General features: G+C 42.7%; 1 protein-coding gene across 5 annotated transcripts in view; it reads right to left on the reverse strand.

The window, feature by feature from the left end:
• The window catches only part of Rnf150 (ring finger protein 150), a 252760-nt gene that overhangs the window by 100523 nt on the left and 125646 nt on the right, over positions 1-26591 (reverse strand). For 4 of the 5 annotated variants that reach the window (XM_052729619.1, XM_052729616.1, XM_052729617.1 and 1 more), the window contains exons 2-4: positions 18316-18566; positions 2927-2998; positions 535-617 (exon numbers count right to left, since the gene is read on the reverse strand). In XM_052729619.1, the coding sequence (XP_052585579.1) occupies positions 535-617; positions 2927-2998; positions 18316-18566 (406 nt within the window). The remainder of the gene's footprint in view (positions 1-534; positions 618-2926; positions 2999-18315; positions 18567-26591) is intronic. The other variant, XM_052729620.1, reaches the window with a different exon arrangement.

The following is a 26591-nucleotide window of genomic DNA, read 5'->3' on the forward strand; positions in this document are numbered from 1 at the left end:
ATGTCAGACACGATAACAGTGACTTATACTTAGGGAGAAAAATTAAAGTGATTGGAGCATCCTTTGGGGACATTTCCTCAAGTCTGCATGCTAGAATGTTCCTTGAGATTCTAGAATTATGTGGGAACTTGACCCACTCTCTTTCCATTGGTAAAATGCAAGGGAAATGGAACCTGCCCCTGGCTCCCTACTTACTGCTGGCCATATTCAGATTGCTGAGCGTGCTCTGATCGTTCACAGCATCTTTTTTAGAGTCGCTATTTTGGTTAAAATAGCACTGGTAAAAGCCAGAAGTGATTCTGAGCATTACCGAGCTATCCAAGGCGCTGCCTCTCACACACACAGCATGAATTCATTCTGTCTTGTCAGGTCTGCCTTTCATGCAATGGGGTGGGTGGTAAAAAAGACTTCTACTTTGGTGTGGCTGCATGTTTTCCAGGACCAAAGTCACGAAAGTCAGAGCGTTTGCTTGTTTGCAATGCCTGCAGGAGGACTCTGCCCCTGTGCGCAGGAGCAGGCAGCCCCACCACTCACCGGCAGGGCAGGATCCTCACCACATCATTGGGCTTGTACCCTTCGATGCAGACAGCACAGTTATCAAAATCAGACTCTGTTTCCTGCAACAGAAGAAGCAGAAGAGCCGACTTTAGCATCCGTCCTGAGCAAACACTGTCATAAACCAAAGGCGAGCTTGCCTGGAGCCAGCCTCTCAGCAGCATTACCTATTTCTTAATCAATAATCCACCAACTGGCTTAGTTCCCACCCTCCCAAACTTCACCTGTTGTTTCCACTCAGAGGGCTTTTGTGAGGGAAACTCCATCCCCATGTGGCATTCCTAAAGTGTTGTAAATGACAATTATAGGTGACACAAAGTCCCAAGAGTGAGGAATGATGTTCATATGAAAGATTTATAATATACAAAGTCCTCTGGAATCTAAAGTGTGTATTAAGAGTAAATACAAATGGAGTTTAATTTTTTTTCTGTATGCAACCCTAAAAGAGGCACCTCATGGTTTCCTTATGCTATCATGCTGGCACTTATTACTCTCTAGTTGAGGGGGAAAGATACTGATGAAAATAAATGGCACTTCTAGATTTAGTTTTTGTGTGTGTTCATGTGAGGGCACCTGTGTGTGTGTGTCAGATCTGTTCTCACCACCACCACCACCACCACCACCACCACCACCACCACCACCACCACCATCATCATTTTTTTTTCCGCTAACAAGAGTTTTATTAAGATAAAAGGGACAGACGAGTGCTCAGGCCTGTAGAAGAGACACGTGTGTGGAGAAGAAGAAGAGCCATCATCATTCTTACTATTGATATTATTGAGATAGCGCCTCTCACTGCACCCCAGGAATCCTCCAGTCTCTATCTCCACAAGCAAGTGTCACCACATTTGACTTTTCTGTGAGTGTTGGGGCTCAAACTCAGTTAGGGCAAGCGTTTTACCTGTCTTCCCACGCTCCTGGTTATCATTTTAAATGAATTTTCTCTTGTTAATCTCGAAAGCATTTTCATATTATTTAAACTGATAACAAATAACTTATGAGAAAAATCAATTGTTCAGACAGAGACAACACCTGATGTGCATGTGAAGGTCAATTCAGTACCAAGTCTCCAGGGGACGCTAAGCCCATGTGCTGTACTGTAACCCATTGTTCTAAACGACTGGGCATCTTTAGAGCCTGTAGGCTTGGGCTGTACCCCTGTTCATCCTTCCTGGAGGTGTCTTATGGCCTTTGGCTTCTTGTAACCCTTCTATAGTGAGGGAGGCTGGTGAAAGGATTTTAGGTTTCTAAGCCCTAGAGTTCAGGTGAGCTAAATATCATTTACACATTTACACACTCTAAACTTCTGTGGAGAGCACAACTCAGGGTATAAACCCACCTTCTTTCCAAGGACTTTTGAAAAAACTTCCATGGGGTCACACTAAGAGTAACTCTTCTGCTTTTGTTTTCTGAACCACTTGGAGTAAGGTAAGCAAATACTGATCGAAATATCGACCTTTTGTTTTGGTTTCCTGTTTTTTTTTTCTTTTTGTACTGATGACCAGACAGCTTCAACCTAAATTTAAGGCCAGTTTTGTCACATGTTTCACGTAACACCTTTGTGTTCTCATCTCACCCAGACTTTGAATGTTTTCTTGTAGTTTATATTTTTCTGAGACAGGATCTATGTAGTCCTGGCTAATTAGAAACTCACTATGTATACTGGGCTAGATTGGAACCCCCAGAAATCCACCTGCCTCTGCTTCCTGAGTGCTGGGATTAAAGGTGTGGGGTACCACACCTGGCTTCTTGCACACCTTTTACACCTTTTAAAGCCCTTCTTTATTGTACACAATGCTCGTTTCACTATGACATTTCCGTGCATGTGTATCACACTCTTCCACTTCCCACTAATCTCTCCTACCCCCCACCCTTTCCTCGGCTTGTCTTGTTTTTCTCAAGTAGGAACCCTTCTACTTATAAGTTCTTCCGTAAATTCTAGATTCTACATATGAGAGAAAGTGTGGTATATCATCTTTCTACACCTGACTTAATTTTCTTAACATGATGGTATCTTGCTCCATTTATTATCTTTCAGATGACATAATTTCATTCTTCTCAATGCCTCAATAATTCTCCACTGTGTATACACACCACATTTTCTTTATTCACTCATTTGTTGATGGGCACTCACGCTGGCTGTACAACTTGACTATTGTTGCACACTTGACTTCAAAATTTCTCATGTTTGGTTGCCAACACACTGCACGTATTTTATAAACACTTAATGTCTTTAATAAAAACATTCTAAGCACCAGATATGCATAGACAACACAGGTTCACATCTGTCTTCCCTTCCCTTCTCTCTCTTCTACTTCAGCTGTCAGAAAAGACAAGAGTTTCCTCACCCAGAAGGAAAAGGGGTTCTCACCTTGTCGCCCTTCCTGATGGTCCTGACCTGGAGCTTGCTGATGGCTTTTTTTGCTGCATCTCCCAGTCGGCGCTGAAAAATCGAAAGCTGCTCGTTAACAACAAAGATGGGCCATTCCTCTCTTACATTCTCACGGCATTTCATAAACCAGGGCAGCTCTCTCTGAAATCGTACGCATGTTGTGAATGTTAAGGACACTGGGTGGAAGACACAGGACCTGGGCATTTGCCGAGAGTGGTTCTAGGAATCCAGGTCCATGAGAACACTCTGTTGGAGAGAGACCCTTGTTCCTAGTGTTAGGTTCACATGACATAGAGTTAACATAGGAAATAAAAACTTCCTAGCTTCAGTGTACATCTATACAGACTGGCAACTAGCAAAAATAAAGTATTCCCTAACTTGTTGAGGTAGCTGTCTAGTATGTGACTTGAGTGAACAGCCCCTCCTTTTCACACCAAGACCTTCTTTCGGCTTGTGTCTGTCAATTTACTCATATAGACCAACTGATGTAGCCTGCAGTGTACACTCAATCACCTTCTTCCTGTGTGTGTGTTTGAGTACGCTGGACATAGAGGAAGGAGATGGCTTAGGAGGTAAAGGTTTTTCCATGGAAGCATGAGGATCTGAGCTCAGGGTCCCAGGACTACAGGAAGAGCAGCTGTGGCACCTCAAGTGTGCAACCCCGGAGTTGGAGAGTGGAGACAGGTGGATCCCTGGAGCACTCTGACCAATCTAGCCAATCAGTAAGCGCCAGGTTCAGTGAAGAGCCTTTGTCTCAAAAAATAAAGGTGAGATCGACAGAGAAAAGTCCATTTGCCTCTGGTCTCCACATGCATTTGAGTTATGTGAGTGTTCACACACACATAAATGTGCACACGCCCACATGAACACATTTAACACACACCCACACCCATACACACACACACCCACACACACACCCCCACACACACACCATATAATTTAGCATTTAGGTTAGCAAATAATTGCAAATCACATACTTGGGGAACCATTATCACGCATGTCAAGAAAGAATACATCATGCCCCAATTTTGCATAGGGAAAATTGCTGTCCTAATGAGCCTTCAATGGTGAGGCAATGAGGAGAAGGGTGTGGGAATCAAATCTTAATCTGTTGAGGGAAAATGGGATTTCTGTGTGTGCTTGCAAGCATTTCCTGAATGGTTTGCCTTACTCTCTTAGCATGTGTGCATCTGGCCTGCAGTAGATGCATCTGCAGCAGTGAAATGTAGTTGAAGGATTCAAGTTAGTAGGGATTGGTTTTGTTCAGATCATGATGACAGTAATAATAATGTTCAGTTTTCTTTTATGAGTTATAATTTTTTAAAATTTAAATTGCCTTTGTTTTCCTTGTGCTGGGCATTGAATCTAGGGTCTCATGCTTGCTGAGCAAGCACTGTGTTGCTGGGCTACACCCCATACTTTTCTCCTAAGAATACTGAACACCCTAGCTGTCTTAGCTACTTCCCTATGGCTGTGAGGAAACACCATGACCAAGGCAACTTTGGAAGGAAGTGTTTATTTGGGCTAATGGTTCCAGAGGGATAAGAGTCCATCACCATCACGGAGCGGATACCTGGCAGGTGGCAGGCATGGTAGCTGAACAGGAAGGAGAGAGATCACCCAAAGAATGGTGCAAGGCTTTCACCTTCCAGAGCTTACCTCCGCTGACATAGTTCTCCCAACAAGGCCACATTCCCTAAGCCTCTCCTAACAGCACCACCACCTGGGGGCCAGTTATCCAAATGCCGGAGAATAAGGACACATCGAATTCAAACCACCATAGCAGTGAAGCCTACAATGTCTGCGGCACCGCTGAAGTGTTTTACTTCCTTACCCTTCCTGCAGCCCCACGAGAAAGGTAGATTCTCCAGAAAGCACTACAGTTTACAGAGCTTGGGCAACTATACCACAACACAGCAAGACAGCAGTCCCACCCTGCAGCCAATCAGCCTGTTGACCAACCAATCAAAACCTCAGAGCTTGGGCAACTATACCACAACACAGCAAGACAGCAGTCCCACCCTGCAGCCAGGCATCAAGCCACTAGCCAATCAGCCTGTTGACCAACCAATCAAAACCTCTCAAGTCCTTATAAATCACTTTTCTTTTATTTAAATAAGTAAGCAGAAAGTGAGCTTTTCTCCATGTTATTTCATTTTCCTCACTGATATTTTTTTCTAGCCCTCCAGCCATTAATGGCAACACACACACTCACACACACACACACACACACACACACACACACACACACACACACACACACACAAACACACACACATACGTTTTTGTTTTGTCCTTTATTTTTTTGCAACAAGGTCTTACTACATAACCTGGGTTGGTATTGAACTCAAAATCCACTCAGTTTCCGAGTGTTAGGACTGGAATCATGTACCACCATGCATTGCACATATTTTTAATTGTATTTTCTGTCAAATGCTGATCTGGGTTTTAGAAGAAACGTTTCTGAACTATAATTTCCCAAACTCCTACCCTCTGTAGCTCATCACCTAGAAGGATCTCCATAAAAGATGAGTAAATAAAACATTCAAACAATAGATTTTTTAAAGCATGGGAGAACTTTAGCTAGGAAAGGGGAGTTACAAAGGAACTAAGAGCAGTGGTTCTCAGCCTTCCTGAGGCCATGAACCTTTAACAGTTCCTCACCTTGTGCTGACCCCCAACCATAAAATTATTGTCACTGATATTTCATACCTGTAATTTTGCTACTGTTCTGAATCATAATGTAAATCTCTGTGTTTTCTGGTGGTCTCACGTGACCCCTGTGGAAAGGTCTGGGGGTCGCGACCCACAGGTTGAGAACTGCTGAACAGCAGTGATATATGCTGTAAGGTGGTAAAGTTGAGTAACCAGTCCAGTGAAGCCTCCAGTCTTGACCAGTAGCTACCATGGACTGGTAAAAAAGAAAAACACTGATGTCATTTTGTTCTCAGGAGCAAATGTCACAGGTCTGTAGGGCATTACATTTAAAAGAAGACATCTGAACCTCAGATAAAGAGACGTTGGACATCTTTCTTTTTTTTTTTATTTTTAAAAACTACTTAAATTCTTTTATACATATGAGCCTTTTGCCTATAAACATGCCTGTGTGTCCCTGGTGCTCATAGAGGCCAGAAAGAGGACATTGCATCCCCTGGAACTAAAGTTATATAAATGATTGTGAGCTGCCATGTGGGTGCTGGGAATTTACCTTGGGTTCCCTGGAAGAGCAGCCAGTGCTCTTAACTATTGAACCATCTCTTCAGCACCATGAAATGTTAGTTATCTTTCTTTATCAAAGTTCAGAAAAAGCTGCAATTATGTTTAGTTGGTATTTTAGAATATTGTGTTCAATTCAGTCACTTAAATTTTTTGTTTGCTTTTTTTGTTTTTTTGAGACAGGGTTTCTCTGTGTAGCTTTGGAGCCTGTCCTGGAACTCACTCTGTAGCCCAGGTTGTCTTCGAACTCACAGAGATCTGCCTCTGCCTCCCGAGTGCTGGGATTAAAGATGTGCGCCACCACCGCCCGGCTTCAATTGTTTATTTCCGATGAGTGAGAGAGTTTAAATTGAGTAGAAAATCCATCTCCCTCCTCCCTCCTCCCTCCCATCTTGTAGCTTATACTACAATGCAGTGCACCAGAAGTAATCCATCTCCCTCCTCCCTCCTCCCTCCCATCTTGTTTCCTATGTTAGGGTCTTCCTAGGGAACCCAGGTTGGTCAAGTATTTCCCATCACCCTGTATCAGCCTCCTGAATGCTGAGATTGGAGTATGTGCCCATGCACCACCACATTTGGCTAAAAATGATGCTTTCAAAATTATATTTCACTTAAATCAATTTTTTAGCAAATGGCATATGCCCCTAAACATGAACTTATAAGGTAAGTTAGGAAAAAATGCCTTTAAATTTTGGTTGTGTATTTATCTTTACTTTTCTCTACATCTACATAGAAATTGGATAGTTTTTGTTTGTGGTCTTGGAGTTTGAACCCAGAGTCTTATACATATTGTGCACACAGTTAAGGAGCTATACTGTGACCAATGTTTGAAGACATTCATTCCTGTTCTCTCTTCCTAAGAGAAAAGGCTCTTCCTATGCCCTATAAAAGGCATTGCAAGCTGCCTTTCTTAAAAAAAGATAGTGAAGTCCAATCAGCAAGCTGATGTTAAGGTACCCGGCATCATGACTAACAAGACAGCTGGTGGTTAGGGAATTAGAAAGCTAGGCTCCACGCCTAGCATTTGTATGACCTCAGTCCAGAGGGTCCAGTGATTTCCTGAAGGGTCCAGTCACTTAGAAGGCGGGCTTCCTAAGTTCCCAGGACTAACAGCCCAGGAGACAGTGAACTAGAAAACAGAGAAGTCATAGACACGAGGCCTTCTAGGCCTCCCCTCCCGGAAGTTACCAGAAATCAAGTGGTTCTCAAAGCTGTGGCAGGAACTGAGCAGCTGCTTTGGCAGACACTCAGGGGTTAACTGAAAGCAAGGTAAAGCAAGGCACCAGGTCTGCCTTCATTTTATTTCTGGCACCATTCAGGCCTTAAACTTTGGGCCACGTCCTGATCGGTCTGCACACAGGTACATTAATTATTTAAGAAGTCTTCGTCTGAAGCTGGTAGCCCTTCCCCTTTAAGGAAAAGACGCCGAGATAAGAACCACTAGGATCTGGAGCTGGAAAGATGGCGTGGTGATTGCAGCTGAGCAAGCGTAAAGACCTAAGTCTGGATCCTCAGCAGTTAGGGAAAAAGCTGGGTGTGGTGAGCATCTCTAATGGGAGTGGAGTGGAGTGGGGGATGGGGAGATCTAGGCAGGGATCCCTGGCCAGGCAGCCTGATTGAAATTCAAAATCTAGGCTCAGTGGGAAACCGTGCCTCAAAAATTAAGGTAGAGAGAAACAGAGATGGAAATGGCAACATCGGTCCCTGGCTTCTGTATGTGTTCTTACAGGCAAATGCCAACAAATACTACACACATGTACCCTGCTCCTCCGTTAGCCACTGAGATTTGCAGAGACATCATACATAATAGCTCGTGAGTCTTTCCAACTTCCTGTTCTGGGCTCTGGGATTGGAGCCTGCCTGTCTCTAGTCATTTCCCTAAAGTGGCTAAGAACTATAAGCCTTGGACGAAACACTTGCTGCTGTAAACAAAAAACTCATCTCCAAATGGGAACTGAATTGCCCCGGGAGTGATAAGGCCCTCACCTTCCTCAGAGAAACAGTGCTGAGATCATGATCAACCAAACCCCATTTGACTAAGATGGTATACTATCTATGCTTCCTGTTCCTGCCGCTGGAATCCTGGACCGTGTGTCAATACCCTTGAAGCCAGGACAAGGAAGTCGACTGCCGCTCCCCGGCTTGTTTTGTTTTTTCTTATCTTTCCTTTTCTTTCTTTCTTTTTCTTTTTTTTTTTTTTTTTAACGTACCTTGTTGAGCAGATTCCTTTCCTGGCCTTCCTGGTGACTTCCTGTTTGATTCCTAGGCTGAGTGGCTGGATCTGATATGTCGAATCTACCCAAAGTCAGGTTCCCTATGGCCTTGGACTCTGGTAGCAAAGGTAGGAAGGACATATTTCATCCAACCATTCTGAGAAATGTTCTGTCATAGATTCATTACTCTCTTTGCAGCCTCATTCTGTGCATTATGATAGATAATACCTCCTTTGAGGAGGAAAAGAACACCATTTTCGTAGTGTTTCAGGAAAGATATAACAGCCCGACCTGGCAGGGGCAGGACAGATGGCCCAGACTCCAGGGCACAGGAAACTTAACTTCTGAGACATATATCATACATCATATGGTGATTATGGAGCCAGGTAGTGTGAGCTTTTTGTTATGTTCTGGAGTGATAAAATAAGAGAAAAAAGGCACCATAAAAATGTTTAAACTGCTCTATCATTTGCCTATGTATATACGTATGTATGAATGCCAATATTCCTTTTGTGTGTGGTCTCTCATTGTTCCCCAGCCTGCCGACTAGACCAGCAATGAGCCCCAGGGAGCTACCTATTTCTAGCTTCCCAGATTGGGTCTGTAATCATGTACATGCTTTTCAAGAGACGTGGAAAATCACACAGAGAAAAAAAAACAGCCCTGCTTTCAATATTTGCAAAGTGTGCACTTTTCAACTGGTATTTGGGATTTCCAAAATGCAAATTAAGGAGCTGATAAATAAAACCGGGGCTTCTTCAATGTCATTCATACTCTGCTTCTGAGCCACCCTCAGGCCCCAAAGCATAAACTTCTTTTGTTTGTCTGAGACAGCAGCTCACTATAAAGCCCTGGCTGGCCTAGAACTCATACGTGAGTGCTGGGATTAAAGGCAGGTGCCACTGTGACCAGCTTGTACATAGACACATGAGCCTTTTAGCTTACCTGTTAAAGGCTTGTTCCTCAGCTGGTGAAACTATTGGGAGGTGATTAGATCCACAAGGATGCTGACTTCATCACTGCATCCATTGATGAGTTCCTAGCTCAAGGATCTAGGAACACTCCCTGCCTCTAATATTTAGAGAATATTTTTATTGTAGTCTATAATCAAACCTATGAAGATGATACATATTTAATATAGTGTGTTATATGAAAATGGAAAAAAATAACTTCAGTGTTTCTGGTCCAATATGGCTGTTAATTTCAATGTGATAGACTGGAAACAAGGCATATCTTGTCTGCTCTCTCTGTGTCCCTCCGCTAGCTCTCTGGCTTTCTCACTCTCTTACTCTTTCTTACTCTCTTGCCACTTCATGGTTGCCAAGAGCTGAGCAGCCTCCTCACGATGTTCTGACTTGTGACAGGTCCATAGCGATGGAGCAAGTCAACTGAGGATTGAAACCCGTGAGACTCTGAGATAGAATAGCTTCCCTACGTTGACAGCATCCTCTTAGGTACTCTGTCAGAGCAAGAAAGAGACTCAGGGTGACAGAAAGCGGCCTCCATAAAGCTGTTGTATGATCTCTCTTGCTTCGGGCTGCTTGTTTCTTTGATTTTTCTTCTTGGTGTTCTTGAAGACTGGGTTCAAGACACGACACATGCTGCCCAGCTACATGCTTAGCTTAGAGTTCTCAACTGTACCAAGCATAAAAGGGAAGGAGGCATGTGTTGGGACCTGCTGTCTATCCAGACACAGAACTCTTCTGTGAGTCTCAGTTGGAGCAATGGTGAGGAAGACTTAGAGATCACTTCAGGTAGAAGGAGGAGCCATGGCGGTGTGTACCATCCTTCGGGTCCAGGGGCATCCCCCACAGTGTCTGGTTAATATGCTTATGGATGTCTTCTAACACAAGTAATTCCAAATTCTGCTTTTTAGTAAAGATTGTCAAGAGTAGGACATGCTGGTAATTAGATTTATCCATCAATTTGTTCTGAACAGGTGAAAAAGACATTTATCAAGGTTACTGGAAAATTTTTTGACAGTAGTGAAGATAAATTGCTTTACAGAAAATAAGGAAAGAACTATATATTAAGAGAAAAAGGGCCCTGTAAATATCCATGAGATGTTAAATGATGACGTACCTCATCAAATTCAAGGTTCTAAATTGGCGATTTTCTAAATATTTAGGAAACTGGGGGAAAATAAGACATTTTCCTTTTCATTTCCTGAGTATTAGGAATGCAGAGAAGGGGAGAATAATCACATGAAGCAAAACTGTGGGACCTTGGATGGAGGATGCAGTGCTGGTCTCAAAAAATCATACCCACAACTGTGCCATTTTGACACGCCGAGTTCTGAGAGCTGAGGGACAGCCGAGGGTCTCAGGAGCAGCTTCAGAAGCCAGGTTTCACATGGAACTGTTTCTGCTCCCCCAAAATAAGTCATGGAAGTCATAGTTCCTCTTCTCTAAGGTGAGTCATAGGAGCTAGAGTTCCTCCTCCCACAAAAAACCCAAACAAACTCGAAACCCATAAAGGTCAGGTTTGCTCCTCATACTTGAAAGCCTTCATGTCTGAGAAGTCTGCCTTTACTCAGGACAGAGAAGTGCAGCATAGGAAAATCCCAGAGGAATCTTAGCAGACTGGCATTGCTACCCACACCCAGTCTGTCACCAGGAGGTTGTACTCTTTGCCCAATCACACTTCTATGTAGCTCTCTTTTCTCTGTGACCCTAAGGATGATAGATACTTCCTCCTGGGTTCTTTGGCCTTCTTTTTGGAAGAAGACCAAATATAAACTGATGAGTTCTAATAGCCATGTTGATCTCTTTTTGACTTTTCTTGTTAGTGGTGTGCTAGCCATGACCCTTATGATAAACAAGGAAAGAGATTGCCCTCCATAACTGTAACAACATCAAAAGTGGATAGACTAAGGAAGACACTAAGTCATATTTGCATATCCCAAGTCTTCTCTAGGGTACCCACTTTTTAGGTAAGCCTGCCAGTTCTGATGATTAAGTGGTACCATGAGCTGATGTTTCCATATCCCTTTCTCCATCTCTGACTTCTCTTCTGAGCTGTGGCCTCTTAGTGAAAAACCTCCCAGGCATTTCTGCTCCAATATTTAATAAGCTTCTAAATTTAATGTTGCCAAATGCAATGTTAAAATCAACCCCACTGGACCTCTTCTGCCTTCCCCATTTGTAGTAGATGTTTGAAATTGAGCTAATTATACCCTTAATTCTCTGCTTCTCTCAAACATATTGTAACTGTATGACTTCTCAGCTGAAGTGGAACACTCTGGAGAGGAAACTGAAGAGTTAATAATTAGACCGTGTGATATTGTGGCACTTCATACAAAACACACATTTTGTTCTTTATCTTAGTTTCTGGTGAGAGCTCCCCAAATCCCTGCGGTTATGTGATGGGAGCGGCAAATGTGAACCAATCTTGTTATTCAAAAAAGGCATTTTCAGCCCACCCCTGGCTTTGTATTAATAAGGTGGCTTTTGGAAAGTCCCCAAGGATGGGGCTGCTTGCCTCAGAACTTTGTGGTTAGAGGTGTGGGATTTTCAGACCTACCACCGCGTGTGCCCTGAGTGCAGTACCGCCCGCTGATGCTATTACAACAACAGCTTCTCCATGAGGGCAGAGGTCGTGACTGTGTAATAAATGTGGAAAATAAACTCGCTCTCTCTCTGCCTGAGAAAGAGAGACTGGCGGTTTAATTGATCACCAATGAACAATGATGATTTAATCCCTCCTGCATAGGTAATGAAGCCTCCACAAAGCCCCAAACAGGGTTCAGAGAACAGGCTGCTGAGCATATGGAAGCTGTCCCTCTTAGACAAGATATAGAAGTTCGATACTCTGCCTTCCATACTGAACTTTCTGTCCCTTTTAACCTGGCTGTCCCCGAGCTGTAACGTTTTTGAATGAACAGGAAAACATTAAGTCAAGAGCTTGCCTGTGTACAATCTGTCTTCCAGGTGCACAGGTATGTAACTTGGACTTGATCCACATCTAGAATGCACAGTCATGTGAAACAGAGCCCTTCCTTCACCTTGGGGTTTGACAGTATTTCCATGTGTCTGTGGGCCCTGGCCTTCCCATATCAAGTAAACTGTTGTCTGCTTGCCGACCCTGACCAGATGTCCTCCCTATGCTGATTCCCTGCTGATTTCCTTCTTACTGAACGCTCACCGGAGGTTCTTTGTTTGTGTATCCTGCATTTGGTGTAAACAGCTTAGATGCAAGAATGTAGACTATTCGGTAGCGAACTTCTGCCCTCCGGGGTTCCCCCATTGTGCTGTAAGCCTGTATTTAAGGTTTCCTCCCTCTTTCAATAAACGGCATTCGGCATTCTGCTGTGGTGAATGACTCACTGTCTCTTGTCTCTTTTTTTTTTAATCCACAGCCCCTCGCTCGGACATGGTGAATGGGTGGTGGTAGCGTGGGTGCTACCGCAACATGTGTCAAAATCGAGTTAGAGTATTGGCAAAGGCACAGGAAACGCCGTCCCACCGTCCAGGGAGCAGCATGTAACAGCACACAGGTAAAGCCATGGAACACGTGGTGACATATAGATTAATAGAAATGGGCTGAGTTTAGTTCTAAGAACTAGCCAGCAAGAAGTCTGCCAAGGGCCAGTTTGTAAATAATATAAGCCTCTGTGTGTTTACTTGGGTCCATTTGGCTGCGAGGGCTGGGTGGGACCCCATGGGACCAGAGAAACCTTAGGACAATGTTGTTGGGGAATCAGTTAATGTGAGAGAAAACCCTATATTTGGGGCAGAAGTGTACATGTTCTCATTTGAGTGAAAGCATAGAAGGAAAAAACAGAGTCTCTTTCCCCTTCTATATTGGCTGGCACAAGAGGTGTAAACTAAGACATATTTCTATGTTCTATATTGGGTCCACAAGAACTTGAAAAAGCTCCGTAATTTGACACTTTAGCATTTTTTTGTGAGACTGTAGTCCAAACCCACCACTGTCCATGGTAATTATGGTCCTTCACATGGTGTTTGCTGTCTATTTTAATGTGTGTTCCTGTTGCTGTACTATAACAAGCTGTAAGAGCCCTTATCTAGGTAACAAATGTGAAAATAACTTTAAAAAATATTCATACACACACCAGCACTGCCGGAAGCACACAGAGGATATGGTCAGAGTTTTTCCCTCCGGGAAGACTGGAGGATAATTGCTAGGGGAATTTGGTGTGGGAAGGATCTTTACTCTGAAATGCGTAACTTTCGTTTCATGGTTACTATATTTTTACTCTGGCTATACACTATTGTTTGAATTTTTAAAAGTGTTTCACGGCATAGGAGTTGCCACAAAAACTAGATTTTTTTCATCTACAGTGAAATTTTTAAGAATTTATTTTTGTTTTGAGACAGGGCCTAGGTGTGTGTTTTGTTTTGAGGCTATGACTGTACATGCCCGTGGCTAGCTGGGTATTATATTTATAAACCTCTTTTTCCTGTAGTTCTAGAGGAAAGTTGGAAAAATGATTCTATTCTGTTTCCAATTGTAACAACCTCATGTATAGACTTCTATATACAAGAAACGAGCAATTAACATTTAAATACTGATAATGCCACACGTTTCTTGTTTGACCCTCACAGCACGACTCCAGGGCTGGCATGCTGTCATGCTGACCTTATATTTGAGGCAACTGGGGCCTGGGCAGAGGAAACAGCTCCTGAAAGTGTTGCCTCTAGGTCTCATCAAATGTTTGGCCCACACTGGCCCTGATTCCCAAGCTGGTGCCTTTAACTACCACCCTGTTTTAGGAAGCACGAAACAGTAGCCAAAGTTCTTATCCACTTTCAGCTGCAGCCCTTTTTCTCCGGGTCACCATGTAGAAGACTGCTGTGACTACCCAGCGGATCTCACTCCAGGAGCAGCTGCACTGACTTGACCTTCTGCATGTACAGAACAGCACGAAAAGCATCATTATCATGTAAGATGCTGGGGAAGGTTTTTAAATCATGAACCACATGAAGCCAGGTGGATATCTACAACAGACTAATTCAAGCTTAGTCCTTCTTCAGATACCTGCCAGCAGAACACATTCCAATGTGAGATAAAGTCCTTTCCTGTTTCATCTCAGGCTATGGGCCTAGAAAGACATGGAGGCTCACTCTTTCTGAAGGTCAGTGATACTGTAATAAAAATAAATGATTTAAGTCAACCTGCTGCTTATTATAGATATGGCTTGCACAGCTGTAATGTTCTGTTGAACAGAGTGGAACACCGTCTATCAAAAGATATTTTTTCCTAAGCTCTTATCCCATTCTTTAAAAGGGGCTAAAAATGTAGTGTTCACATTGATCAGGGAAACAGGGCTAACTTTTAACATGGTCCCATCACTGAGTGACCTTGGTGATAACACATTGTAATTCAAGGAAAGTTAATAAATGTCTCACTGAGCACACATGTGCCTAAATGGACACACAAGCCCTATCTACCTGCGGAAAGTAGAGTGATCAAAAGGATTATGCAATGAACTCAAGGTCTAACTAGTTCACAGCTTCAAATTTCATCCTTGCCTTAAGTGCAGGTGGCTGCTTAGATTCCCCATGGCCATAAAAACACATATTTTTTATTTATGACTGTCAAATTAGCTGATAACTATCTTTTTAATAATCAATGTACAAATATATCCTTCCTATGGAACCCAATAAGAGCCAGGTGGACACATTCCATGTTTATCACCTTGAGTCTAACTGGTATTATATGGACTACTGCAGCATTTAGTGAGGACACAGAATTGGACTCAGGTGTGGTCATTCAGCAACCAACATGATGTATTAATGGATGCCACTTACTGGAAACTACTATCAAAATGTCACCTTTGAAAAATTAAATATCCATTCTTGATTTAAAAAAACCCCAGTAATGTTGACATTTACAAAATTACATACTTTGTAACAAGAGAAAAATATCTCAACCTATAAAACTGAATGAAAAATAATATGATGAAAATTTATTTCAAAAATCTCATTAAATTGAGAGTATTCCCTTAAATACTATAGGTTGAGAGATTAGCTTTCCATGTTATTTTAGATTATTTAGAGGAGTTATTAGACATGCCAGTGAAGTGAAATAGGATGTTTAAAATTAGAAACAACTAAACCAACACATAATGATTAAGTACCTGGGAACAAGCATAAGAAGACTACGTCACATTGACAGGTGCTGTGGGATGGTCTGTATGTCAAGTGTGTTGCTGATTGGTCAATAAATAAAACACTGATTGGCCAATGGCTAGGCAGGAAGTATAGGCGGGACAAGGAGGAGAATAAAGCTGGGAAGTGGAAGGCTGGGTCAGAGACACTGCCAGCCGCCAGGATGACAAAGAACATGTGAAGATGCCGGTAAGCCACGAGCCACGTGGCAAGGTATAGATTTATAGAAATGGATTAATTTAAGGTGTAAGAAAAGTTAGCAAGAAGCCTGCCACAGCCATACAGTTTGTAACCAATATAAGTCTCTGTGTTTACTTGGTTGGGTCTGACGGCTGTGGGACTGGCAGGTGACAGATTTGTCCTGACTGTGGGCCAGGCAGGAAAACTCTAGCTACAAACAGGGATCCTTTAATAGTGCTACCAGAGACTAAAGAGCCCAGAACAAGCAAAACCAAACTGTACTGAGGAGATTCAAGACCGCAGTTATAAACTTGCTGTGAATTATCCTACAGCTTTGAAAGCTGCCATGACACTTCCAAACTCACAGACAAAAATGCAGTGAAGACACTGCCACAGAGAGGATGAGCAGGGAGAGACGCGCGGTGTGTAGAATTCTGTCGTTCCTGAGATAACACGGCACTGGAGCAGGAGCCCAGGGAGTGAGGGGAACAGTTCTGAGAGCGTGGACACAGGATGAGTTTCTCTCCCAGGGGTACCTCATATGGTTAAAGGAGGCTATTGCACACGAGGGGAAAGGTAATTATTCAAAAGTGCCAGTCATAAAAATGGCAGGTCACCATAAAAAAAAGTACCTCTGCTTCATTCTTTATAAAGAGAAGTTCTGTAAGATTTAATCATAAAAGAAATAAAAACGAGGTAAAGGAAAGCAGAGAGAATGTTTTTCTAAAGGTCTGGCCCAGAGAAGCTCTAATAACATGAGCTCTAGAGGTTTATTCAAAACTGGATAGATTCAGCTGCTTAACAACAGCAACAACCTTCACGCTTCAGAGAGCCACAGATAAGGGTAAAGATAACAAGAAGCTGAGAAATGTAATCCCGTATCATAAAAAAATTGGCTAATTTCCTCGACCGATAAGCACCTGATACACACTAATAACAAAGTATCCAACAACTCAACTGAAAAGCATCGGATCGCAGAAGCGGGTCCGGAACAGAGACGTCCTGTTTCATACTGACTTGAGAACACATGTAGCATTACTTATGATTTGAAAAGTGTGATGCCATGGCTGGGAAGGTAAGCACGGTGGTGGGCTGTGGCTTAGCATGTGCAAGGCCAGGGGTCAATGCGCAGCGCCACAGGAACAAAACAAAACAAAAAGAGTGACATGATTCATTGAGTCAATAAAAAGCTGCAACATTCCTTTGGTAAGGATACGGAAAGCTGTTTTTCTTACGTGTGTGTGCGCGCGCGCGCGCGCACGCACGCATGTGTGTCTATGTCTCTGTGTGTCTGTCTGTCCGTCTGTGTGTCTGTGTATACATGTGTGCACATATGCATGTGCTTGTCCTGAGGGGTGCATGGGGAGGTCCTACTTTGTGGGAGTCAGTTCTCTCCTTCTAGTCTGTGGATTCTGGGGCTTAAACTCAGGTTACCAGGCTTGGAGTCAAGCACCTTTGCCCCCGGAGCCAAATTGCTGTCCCCAACAAACTGCTTTTTAAATATTGTTGGTTGAAGTATAAATTGGTTCAACAATATTATTTTGGAAGACAATATGGCAGTCATCATAGTTTAAATACATATACTATCGTCTTGTCAATTAAACATCGAGAATTTACCTTAGAAATACACTAAAAAATGTGCTAAGTATCACATACATATGTCTTGTCTGAAAGAGAAAACATGTCCATTAATGGAAACTGGATAAATGACTATGGCATATGAAGGCAGTGCAATGCTAGGCACTCATGAGAAGTGAGAAGGCTTTTGGTTTTGTGTTGGGATGAATTAATCTCCATGATAATTAGTCTCCAGGATGAAGAGAGAGAAAGGTGCAGAGTTAACTATGCTCTCATGCTGTTTTAAAGAGCGTGTTTACGTATACAAGCATATGCATCTAGGCATGTGCAAAATATCCCTGAAAGATACTCTATGGGGTAGAAGTAGGCAGCTAGGACTCACATGGAAGGTGATTGTTTCCATTGCATTCTGCTATACAACAGTCACGTTTTTTTTTTTTTTTTTTTTTTTTTGGTTTTTCGAGACAGGGTTTCTCTGTGTAGCTTTGCGCCTTTCCTGGGACTCACTTGGTAGCCCAGGCTGGCCTCAAACTCACAGAGATCCACCTGCCTCTGCCTCCCGAGTGCTGGGATTAAAGGTGTGCACCACCACCGCCCGGCAACAGTCACGTTTTATACAATGTATATATGTCCAAAATGTACTACTTTAAAAAACAGTTTTATGTTAAAAACAAAAATCTCATCCCCCCGCACATTCCCAAGGAAGAAATCCAGGTAATTTTCAAGTCGTGTTATCACTGTTAGCACAATCTAGGCTCCTGTCCCTTCATTCTGTGTCTGCTTAAATAAACATCTGTTTAAAGATGAGCAATGGGACAGAGTATGGGATAAATCATCATCTTAGATGACAATATCAGTAAAACATCAGAACACCAATGTAAGAATTTTTTTGAAAAACTGCACTGGAGAAGTTAACAGTGTTTGTGGAGTGGAGTCAGTGGACATTTTTGATCTCATCCTGTTATTTCTGAGTTACACAATTTATACCATAATATGTGTTGTTTGCATTAAGTTTACAGAGCGATGCTTGTCTTAATGAGCTACTCACCTGGTTCCTGTCCCTGGCATTTGCATATCGAAACCTCTGGATATAATAAAAGACCAGCCATGCGAGGGAAATGATCATCAGGACAATGAAGGAGATGGAGACAAACACAACCGATGTGCGGCTCACATATTTTTGCAAGTTCCGGGTTCCGATGGTGATGTACATGGTCACGGTGATATTCCTTTCCAGCAGGCTTACTATCTCCTTCCCTTTGGGCTCAGGAATCATTATAGCCACGATGTCTTCCACACCTGTGGCGAGAGGGGCGAGGAAGCGGCAATGAGGGCTGGGCAAGGGGACGCAACCAGGGCGAAGTGTTTGGGAGGGCAGTGTCTACCTGAAGGCACTACTTCTTGTTACAAAGTGCCGCGCCATTTTGTAAAGTGCCATCATTTTCATTGACAGTTCCCCAAACTGTAGTAATTCGATCTCCAGAATTAAAGGTAACTTGGTTTCTAGATTTGTGCCCTCCCCACATCATCACTAACTGCCAGAATGTGTTAAGGACTGACAGCAAACACATGGTGTAGACTCTCCCCCTTCCTCTGACACCTCTAAGAAGGGGACCCAAATACCTCTCAACCCCCTGCCATGAATCTTATTCAAAGCTGAAGTCCCTAACAGCTAGACTCTGAGTCTTATCTTGTCTTCCTTCAGCTCCCCAGAGATGCCGCAGTTACTTACACACACACACACACACACACACACACACACACACACACACACACACACACTTGAATCATGATTCAGACACCAGCAAGGTCATGTCCAGGCTACTTTTCCATTCTCTAAGGTGCTGCCCCTGAATTTGGTCGAAGTGAACCCTCCCATAGACCCCCCGAAAAGAACAGAAGGAGTTTCCACTCCACAGAAAGAAGTCAAACGCACCCCTTCCTGCCACCAACCTCAGCGCTCTCTCCCTTCCCCTGGCACACTCTGGAAACAATCGCAGATCTCTGGGTACCATTTTTTAAAGCAGTTTTCTCCAACAGAGAGTACCCAAACAAGCCAAGCCAGGGCTTCTTCAAGAGCGCCGACAGGATCGGCTAACTGACAGAGCAGTCTCAGAGCTATTTTCTGCATATTCTATCCAACTCAATGGAAGCAGTCATGTGTCCTCACACCAAGCGGAGGGCCGATGAAGGTGGACAGTCCCGGGACAGTGTGGCCTCTGTATTTCCACCACAGTGCCCTTGTGTCCCCACCGCCGGAAGGAAGAGGCTCTTTTCTTGGACCTCAGTCATATGGGTCCTTGTCCCTGTGTCATGATACTGTGTGAGGGGCTCAGTGAGGACTAGGAACTGATGCACAGGGTTTCTTCATAAGCATTGGACACCAAATTCAGAGGCGCCAACCCAGCCTGTCACTGGGGCTGACACATGGAACAGAATCTCACAGATCATTTTGCATTACAATCTACAAACCGAGTGATACACACAGTTCCACTTCCAGGTGGAAATATCCTGTTCCCTGAGGTGATTAAACAAAATGGAACCCGCTTACTATTTAGGGAGTTGTAGATTCAGGGAAAAAATGAAAGCCTGCTGCAGATGCTCACAGACTGGTCCGGCAGCCAGCGGCACAGGATCGCTCAGCTAGGTTGAACCAGATTATAGTTTTTTTTTTTTTTTTTTTTTGTGTGTGTGTGTGTGTGTGTGTGTGTGTGTGTGTGTGTGTGTATGTGTTGGTGGTGGTATTGTAAACCTCTTTGACTTTACTCTCTATCCAGGGCTTTAGTTCCATATCCTTGACATTGTTTCATTCAGGCTGATTAGTCAACTGCCTTAGGGTCATTTATTTGTTACTATAGCATATTTTTTACATCGTTAAAAAACAATCCAGGTGCACACAAAGGAGACTAGCCATTGGTTATATATTTTTCAACATTCCCACAATTGTTGCATTGATGTTGTAAGACCATCAAGTCATTTGCTGGGTGTTCATGTTCCTTGTTTTCTTTGAGAATCACTGAAGCTGAGGACTGAATACACCCACCAACCTGTAGCCCCTTCTCTTCTCATGCTCTGTGTATTCTGGCTAAAGATTTCCTGTGGTCTAGGGTTTTGTGAGGGATTAAGGCCACTCCCAGGTTTTGACTCTACAGAAATACGATCTGCTTTGTACTCGGGACTAATCTGGCCCTGGGGTGGGGGGCGGTTCATCCCAGAGCTGCAGTTACTTTAGAGATATATGAGTCCTTGAGAGAGGGTCATGATTTTCTGTTTATTTCCTTGTTTATATTCTCTGGGCTTATTGAAAGCTCTAGATTATGTTTTTGTAAGGACAGGATGTGAGGGTAAGTTAAGAGGCTTTCTATGCTCAGACAGGCACAAATTTATATTTTAATAGCCAAATGAAGATATTTCTTAATTGCTTCCAGTTTTGATACTCTGTTTAAAAGGTTTCCTCTTGAGACCATAGAAATACTCATTTAAAAACAGCTTTCCTAAACCATATAGTTTTACCTTCCATATTTAAATCTCTAACAACCAAATACATGTTGCTGACAGAACAGTGGTTACCGAGTTCTCTTCGTGGGTGAGCAGAAAGGACGGAGACCAGAGTGTGATTTAGTTTCCCCCTAAATCCTCGGCTTTGTTTTGTACCTTGTGTTTTCTGTGAGGTTGACCTACTTTTTTGCAGAATCTGCCCCAGGCTTTTAGTCTTAAATCCTTTAACATGTTTCCTACCCGGTGGTGGCTTGAAAGTCCTCCGCGCCTCAGCCTTCAGTTTTCCTATTAGGAATTCACCCTTGAGAGGCCATGCAGTACAATCGTTAAGAGTTGCTCTCTGGAACCAGACAGCATGTTTTAATCCAGAGCAGCACTTTAAAAATAGGCACTGAAAGTTTTGGATCACCGCTACACTCTAAATTATTCATTATCTGCTTTCAGGGATCTGAGAAAACATTTTCTCTTTCTTCAGGGTAAGGTATAATTAACTATTTTAAACTGTTTGTTTTAAACACAAGTGCCTAGTGACTGCCTGTTGTCTCCACCACTGTGGGGACTTCAGGACACACGGCATGCTCTGGGAAGGAGAAAATATGCAGGGCAACGGGGCAGGTCTATTGGTCTGGACACATGTCTTATTCATTTCTGTTTCTCTTTGTACTTCAGGCTGTATACAGCAAATTGCACTGGGGACATGAATTTACCACAGTGGGAATAGTCGCTAAAAACTGGATGTCTAGGGACTCAAGAGACGGCTCAGTGGTTAAGAGCATTTGCTGCTTTCACAGAGGACCTGAGTTCAATTCCCAGCACCCACATAAGGACCTTACAATTGCTTGTAACTCCACTTCCAAGGGGTCTGATGTGTTTTTTGACCTGTGTGGGCTCCTGAATGCACACGGTGCACATAAACTTATGCAGGCACACACACACACACACACACACACACACACACACACACACACACACACAAACATGTGCACCTGCGTGTTCGCACATACATTAAATTAAATTGGGTATCGGTGTAAAGTTAACTGCATTTGAATGAATTATTCTGATCAGTGAACAAAATCAAGGTCAAGAGGCTGTTCCAGGACCTAATTTGTTTGAAGGGGACATGCGCATTTATGTGAATAGTCACACTCTTCCCTGATCTTTACTTCATTCCAGATGTACACCTGTACAGAAGTGTAACTGTGGGTGTGCAAGAGACAGGACAGGAGAGAAACAGGAGCTGGTGGGGTGTGTCAGGGCTTGCTGAGAGACCACAGGAACAGCTCATGGTTCAATGCTGCTCGATTGGTGCACTTTTTATCTATGACACACTAGGAACTCCTAGGCTTATGGAAGTGATGTGCACAGATAGCATAGTTTGTATGGGTAGAATCCACACAGACCAAGCTATTTGGGTAATTTTGTGTTTACCGTGACATGAAGGCACTTTCCTGCCAAATGCCTGCTTTGGTAAAATGGCCCCAGTCCACCATCTGTTTTCCTCCCAAACGCACTTCATGCCATGGAGTGTTGTGTACTCACTGTGTGTTTGGAAAACCTCTTCAGTTAGAGACAATACTGTTTGACCAGCACAGACACCCTCAAGGCCAGAAGCAGAAGCACCTTGTATTGTAACACTTTCTCTATCCATGACAGCACTCAGCAGCCATTCTCTTATTTGCTAAGTGTGTGTACATCAGGAATCCAAAGCTTAGAAAACCCAGGGATGTTTAATGATGAGAAAGCCTCTACTTACATACTCAAGCCAGGCTGCTTGGTCATTGTGTTAGTGAAATCTCTAGAATACCAGCAGAGTGCAAAGCACTGTATGGAGCCCGTTACCTATTCCTCCCTACATGCCTTGGGTGTGTGAACATCTCTGCACCCTCCTTGCTCCCCTAATCTATGCTTTAGTCTGTCTTATTGTTAACTCTCTAGAACTTAGGAATTTCTAAGAAAAATATTCACTGTTCATTTGTAAATATTTTCTACTTAAACATTTAAAATAGTTCATAAAAACGTAGTCAGTTTCTGATTACTGTTAATTCTCAAGCAGGATTTGTATGGAATGATTTTAAAACAGTAAAGTACCATGCAAATCGAAAGTTATTGCTATTTTCTGTACCAACAAACATTTGCAATATACACAGATGCAAAACTTCTAAGTCAAGCTCTCCCAAATAGAAGACAGCAGTACATTAAGGCAATTTTTGTGCCTGAGTGGAATTTATTCAGATTATGAGAATGATCTAATGTCAGAAAATATTGTGGTGATTTTTAGGACATTAACAAGTATAAGGAATAAAGCATATGACTATCTTGTAGAGCTTGTTATATGCCTGTATTTGGTCTTCTTTTCTTTACAGTATTCATATTTTAGCCAGGCACAGGCTGGCAATAAAAACGTTAATTCCCAGACTCTCTTGCAGCTAGGTGTTGCCACATGCTCACTATTCTGAGATGTGTGTGGAAATGATGTTTTTCACTGCAGAGTCTTACTCTGCTGTGGAAAAGAATAATGCCAGTTGTGACCATGTATACAAAAGTCAACATAGTTCTACAATAAAAATTAGAAGACTAATTAATAAAACACAAGACTCAAGTCAACATGCAAAATGAAGTGTCTCTCACCTACCTCAATCTATGAGAAACTAAGGGGAAAATGGTCCATGTGTTCCATGGTGGACATCATGAAGCTATTAAGAATAAACTTCATCAACATTGGAGCTAGATGAAGAGAATCAGGCAAAGACATAAAAAATCCCAAAGGAACAGATATCATTTTAAACCCAAGGGTTGCTAATTTGTATATAGTTTGTATCAAACACATGGTGATTTTTAGTTAGCTATTAGTAGTTACGACTTTGTTGCTTTCATAGTATGGCCAAGTCTCTTGAAATTGATCATCCTTTTAGGGGAGAAGGTTCTATTTGTATTTAAAAAATCACTACCTATTCCTTGATGGTTACAAAGATCTCAGTGATTAAGTAATTGCAGTCATATCTCTATCTTTCTCTAATTTTCTCTAATCAGTTTCATGACATAGTATGATAATAATCAATAGTCTAATAAAACTACTGATCATGGGCTGGGATATCCCTTAGTAGTTAAAGGGCTTGCCACCCAAACAGCAAGCTTGAGGACCATAGTTTGGAGCTCCAGAATCCAGTAAGAGCTAGTGGGCATAGTGGCCACCATTAAGGACTTCCAGAGTCCAGAGGATAGATACCAGATCTCTGGAGCAGACTGGCAGCCTAGACTAGTTGCTATCTGGTGACATCTGAGCTTGATTGACAGACCCTGCTTCAAAATATAATGTGGAGATGATCAAGGAAGACTTTTGATGTCCTTCTGGAGCCTCTACATGGAAGTACATGTAAGTGTGCATGCACAGAAGCAGACACACACAAAAATGAACAAGCAAAACCCCCAAAACCCAAACTAAACTGTTGTTTGGTTTGTTTTCTCAGCCTTTCTGGTTGCCCTTTGGTGTATGGGTCCCATGGTTTCACCTGTTCACAGCATTGCTGCAGCTGAGCACTCTCATGACACAGTCTGCTGGCCCTCCTAGCTCGAAGCTGCTTGCTACATGTCTTTGTAATTTCACCATGTCTGCTTACGAGCCCTCGTCCAGTACTCTGGTATAACATGAATATATTCAGTCTGAGGCCTTCCTTGTTTTCCTTTAATTCTTGAATGTTTGACTTCATGTTTTCTTCAAATACATCTTTCACTGTGTTTTCCTCTTTTGTAATTTCTATTATCCTGTTGGTGAATCTTACTCTCCCTTTCTACATGTGTCTTGTTCTTTCTTATTGCTCACTGGTGTTGTTTTACATATTTATATTGCATTATGAAAACAGGGAACTGAATGGCATAATTAACTCAAATACAGAAATTACTTGGACACCACAAGATTTTACATGTACAGATTTTTAAAAATATGTCCACAATTTTATGACAGTTATCACATGCATAGGGTGATAAAACCATGACACAATGAAGACACTGTAATATTCAATCACCATCAAAAATTCCCTTACTGTCATCCTTCCCTTCCCTAAGTTCTAAGAAACATATATATATATATATATACATACATACATACATATATATACACATATATATATATATGCATGTATATATAATAACTTTATAATTTCATCATTTCTGGAATATCATGTAGGTGGAACCACACATAAGTAAACCCTTTCAGAATAGCTTTTTTTTTCACTTAACACAATGTCTTTACTATTCACTCAAACATCCATCACTAATTTATGCCCTTTCATTCTTGGGTAGAATTTCATAGCATGAACTGCGATAAGTCACAGCTCATTCAACCATTGCCGATTGATAGATATGTGTTTACTGTCAGTTTGGGGCTCTTGTGAGTAAAGCTGTTATCAACAGTCATGTAGATGTTTTATGGGAATGTAAATTTTCATTTCTCCTGGGGTACATGGAGGCTGAGTGCTCATGCTTTTATACAATTGTTTTGCAGATTTATTTATAAAATAAAATTTTGCAGATTAGCGCTCACACTTTGCATCCCACCAGCAACATCTTAATTTTCTGCTTTGTCACTAAGCTGCCTTGACTACAGTACTGTTGGGAAAAATCCACCCAAGGAGAAATGGTTTGCTCAGGACCACAGCATTGGAGTTTCAGTCCATGGTCTCCCGGCTCCTGTTGCTTTTGTGCCTGTCATCCATGTCATTCCCGACAGAAGCATGTGACAGAGGACAGCTACTTAAGAGAGACCAAGAAGCAAAGAGAGATCAGGGGTTAGTGTCCCAGTTCCCCTCAAAAGATTGTCTCTGGTGGCCAAAGCTTTCTCCATGAGTTCTCAGCTTGAAAATTCTCACCACTTCCCCAATACTGCCACATGCAGGGGACCAAGCCTTGGGGGACACTTGGGACAAAACCATAATTGTTTCTGAAGCTGAGATTTCAGCTCACCAATTCATCTTCAACTGTATCCATTTCACATTTTAGCATATTTATTGTGGTTTTTCTTCAAATTATTGTCTTTCTCATACTAAATATTTCTCACTAGTTCCGTTCCACGGCATCCAGCTCTTTCTGTGCAGCACTGGCCACCACTTACTGCTTGTGGCTCATTTTTGAAATCATTCCTCCTCAAGCGGTAGAACCACAGCCTGTCCTATCATTGATACTGCTAGCAGCTGTCTCCTGAGCTGGCCTCTGAGTTCATGCTGACCCATCTACTGTGTCTGGGGAAAATCCCAGTCATAAGCCGTGGCTTAGTGGCCACAAGAGATTAAGAAGAGAGAAAGGTTTGGCTGGCCCCATCCGTGTGCAATGGATAACCAATGCCTCTTCCTTCACTCGGCTCTGGGACGTGCTGGTGGCTGTGTTCTGTCATATGGCCCTTGTTAGCTTTACCTGAAGTATTGCTGGAGCCCAGGCTTCCCACACCCTGGCCACAATTTTTATGGCAGACCATATAACTATAAATGGTTTTAATGCCTGATACCATCTAAGCTGGCCCAGTTTCACACTCTTGTTCCTGATTCTTTCTCTGTCTCTGGGAAAGTCTGGTCAGCAATGCCCCAGCCTTTTCCTGGAATGGTCCCTTCACCTCTTTCCTGAAGCCTCTTCCTGGAACAGTCCCAATTCCTGTTTACTCCTCCCATCACCCCTCCGACTCTCAGTCTAACCATCACCCCTAGGACTGGAACGCCAGTATTAACTGAGTTACCTATTTCCCATCAGCCTCCACATGGCTGCTCTCCTTGCCCAGACTCTGTCACATGTCACACTTAGAAACCCTTTGCAAAGCACCCTTCACTCCTTTGCTCTTCA

Source organism: Peromyscus californicus, unplaced genomic scaffold, assembly GCF_007827085.1.
Source record: "Peromyscus californicus insignis strain IS unplaced genomic scaffold, ASM782708v3 Scaffold_8__1_contigs__length_139910024, whole genome shotgun sequence".
Lineage (NCBI taxonomy): Eukaryota > Metazoa > Chordata > Mammalia > Rodentia > Cricetidae > Peromyscus > Peromyscus californicus.